Source organism: Populus euphratica, unplaced genomic scaffold, assembly GCF_000495115.2.
Source record: "Populus euphratica unplaced genomic scaffold, PopEup_1.0 scaffold565.1, whole genome shotgun sequence".
Taxonomy (NCBI): Eukaryota; Viridiplantae; Streptophyta; class Magnoliopsida; order Malpighiales; family Salicaceae; genus Populus; species Populus euphratica.
In genome coordinates, this window is record NW_011500437.1 from 50,356 (window position 1) to 53,303 (window position 2,948).

Here is a 2,948-nt window from a genome sequence, read left to right on the forward strand (position 1 = left end):
AAACAAAGCATAAAAAATACAAAGAGAGAAAGGAAGAGCATGATCTTGATCTGGAAACCAAGATGCCTAAATGCATGGCAAATGCCTCCTTTTATAGACCAAAATTGGAAACTATTGATTGATTGTCTAATTGTTGAGTGGATGACCACATATTAACTTGGTGACAATTCTTATTTTCTTGTCTAAATAAACTATCATTGTTAACATTAAAATTTAAACAAACTTGATTGAAAGTTTTAGGAAAATTGTCTTAGTTTTTCAACAAAAAAACTTGAAGTCATTTGAATTTTTAGAACTCAAGATATGGGCTGAACACTGAACAGTGTCTGGGCTACAGGACAGATTCTGACTTTGACAGATTTTGACTTTTTCGTTGTTGTTAAAATTTGGACTTCCAAACAAGAAAATTTAGTTTTGCATTCCCATGAATGTTTTAAGCTTATGTCTTAGCTTTCTAGTAATATAAACCAAATTGAAATCCAAAATCTGCAGCTTCTAATATGACCAAATGACTAAATAGTGTTCTAGCTGCAGCTTCTAATATGACCAAATGACTGAATAGTGTTCTATTTTGGATTAAACCAACATTTCTTTTCTAAGTTTCACCCTTTCTTTGTCTTCTGAATTTTAGTAGTTGAATTCATCAATCAATCCTTTGATTTATGTGATAGGCATGTATTTAAGATGAATATTTACCATAAATTAAAGATATCTTATAGTATCAGACTTGTTATTATAAAACATGCTTTGGTTAAGGAGTTATTGATATTTCAAGTGCAAAATGTTGATATAAAACTTTGACAAAAATATACTTTTAAATATTAATCAATATTTAGATGACATACCAGCTAATATTATATATGTAGCTTATTTATCGTTAGGTGACATACCAACTAATATTATATATGTAGCTTATTTATCGTCATTAATATAACATTGACATTTAGTCTTAACTTCATTATCGAGATCCTCATTAAGAACAAGAGGAATTAGACTTCAAAAATATGTAACTTTCTGTTTTAATCGAGAATAATTCCCACATTAAGATACAAGTATAAAAAGCTTTATCTATATTAAGAATTAATAATTGGGTGATTAATTTGTAATTTCTTCATAAAAATAAAATGATAGAACAGAGAAAAACAATGGCACATTGGATTCAAACATACATGCATGTAAGCTACTGAATTAAGAAAAATAGTTTGGATTCAATTCTAATTCAATTATAGTTGTACAGCCCAAATTTGCTCTTGGTTATACATGCATGCATCACTCCCTATGTTTCATGGAGAAATATATAGCATGCATCATAAAGGGCACGTAAATGCCTAATGCCAGTAGAACTATGGCAATAAGTGATCCTGCAGCACGAAAAGCGTAAACACTCCCACATGACAGTTTCCCTACCTTTATTTGTATCACATCTACCATTGACATCGTCAAGAATACACACCCAAAGATCGATCCCCATGCTGACAGTAACAACATGCTGCCTCTAATAATCTTGAGTTTAATCGTCCTGGGGGTTTTTTGGCGGTATACGTTGAGATGGACCTTTAGGGTCTTGGCTACAAGGCTGGACAACAGGAAGAACGCAAATGATATGACTTCGAACACGACAAGACGTTTGGCTACGTCTGGGTCCGCGTCACACTCGGTGCGGTCTTCGAGGCTGCGCTCGCCGGGGTGTGCTAGGGATAAGCCCACAAACACAGCTATTGTGAAGAGAGAGTTCACATTGACAAGGTCGTCCAATGCTTTTTGGTAGATTTCTATGATGTCAAGCCTTCTATTTGGTGTTTCTCCTTTTTCCCCAGACCTGATCAAATTAACAAGGAAAAACAATTAACACATATACATAAATTGCAAGTTAAATTATGATAAAACAAAGTGCAGAAAAGAGATAACTAGAGATCACATACTCATCCATGACTTGCTTAGATATTGATGGTTTGGTAAAATTGCTGGCCTTGCCTTTTAAACATAAGAAAAAGGAAAAGGTGAAAGTCAGAGAGGATGCTTATTAGCCTATAAACAACGCCTTGAGAAAGAATGGAATTTATTCTCAAGTCACTAACGCTTTTGGTGTTTCATATAATTGAAATTTCATATGATTCGTGATTGCGTGCGTAAATACTAATTTATGATGCTCATTTCATCTTGTTTTTCATTATTTCCATGGGATATTTTTGTAGATAAATTTTTAAAAGAATTTATTGATAAAAATATTTTCTCGGTATATACCAAGAAAATTACAATAAAAAATACATAAAGCAAAAAAAATAATAACGTATTATTTTTACCAACAAAATTACTAATGAAATAAATTTTATCAGTAAATTCATTGGCAAACTGTGAATACTGTTCATTATATCAATTACAAAGGAAATTACTTATGGAAAAATCTGTTGGTATTTTTCAGAGAGTTTTAAAATTGTTCATTTTTTAATCACACTGTTAATTATTATTCTTTACATACAAAATCACTGACGGATTGAAAAGTCGTTGGTGTTATTTGGTGATTTTTTTTTAAATTCAATTAATTTAAAATTTTCATTTAAGTATTACAGACGGAATCACTGATAAATTAAAAAATCATAGGTGATTGTTTGTGGCTTCTGAAAACGTTTTTGAAATTAAAAATTTAAATTAAATATTACAGAGTGAGTTACCAATGAAATAATTAAAGAATATCAATATTTAATTATTCATAAGTAAAACCATCGCTAACGCGCCCTAATAAAAATCCTGAATCCTCTTATTTCACAAAAAAACATAAATTTATTCTTCTTCTTCTTCTTTTTCTTCCCTATATGTAAAAAACATCAATATCTATTTTTTTTCTCTTCCCTGCTCTCCTCATCTCCTTCTCTTCTTCTCCATCCTCGGGTATGTCTTATTCTTTTTTTTTCTTTTATCCTCTTAGTTTTTTTCACTTGCAACTACAT

The 2,948-nt window shown here is 30.9% G+C and overlaps 1 protein-coding gene across 2 annotated transcripts; it reads right to left on the minus strand.

Moving 5' to 3' along the window:
• Positions 1-1,092: 1,092 nt before the first annotated feature.
• LOC105114678 (uncharacterized) lies at positions 1,093-1,979 on the minus strand. 2 transcript variants are annotated; one of them, XR_840187.1, is made up of 3 exons: positions 1,923-1,979; positions 1,199-1,819; positions 1,093-1,164 (listed from the first exon to the last, which is right to left on the minus strand). XR_840187.1 is itself a non-coding variant. In XM_011011306.1 (2 exons), exons 1-2 carry the CDS (start codon positions 1,928-1,930, stop codon positions 1,270-1,272), a joined length of 558 nt encoding a protein of 185 aa, XP_011009608.1. In that variant the 5' UTR covers positions 1,931-1,979; the 3' UTR covers positions 1,093-1,269. The 2 variants fall into 2 exon arrangements, 1 of the variants encoding a protein (XP_011009608.1); XM_011011306.1 differs by having other exon boundaries at positions 1,093-1,819.
• Between the last annotated feature and the right edge of the window lie 969 nt (positions 1,980-2,948).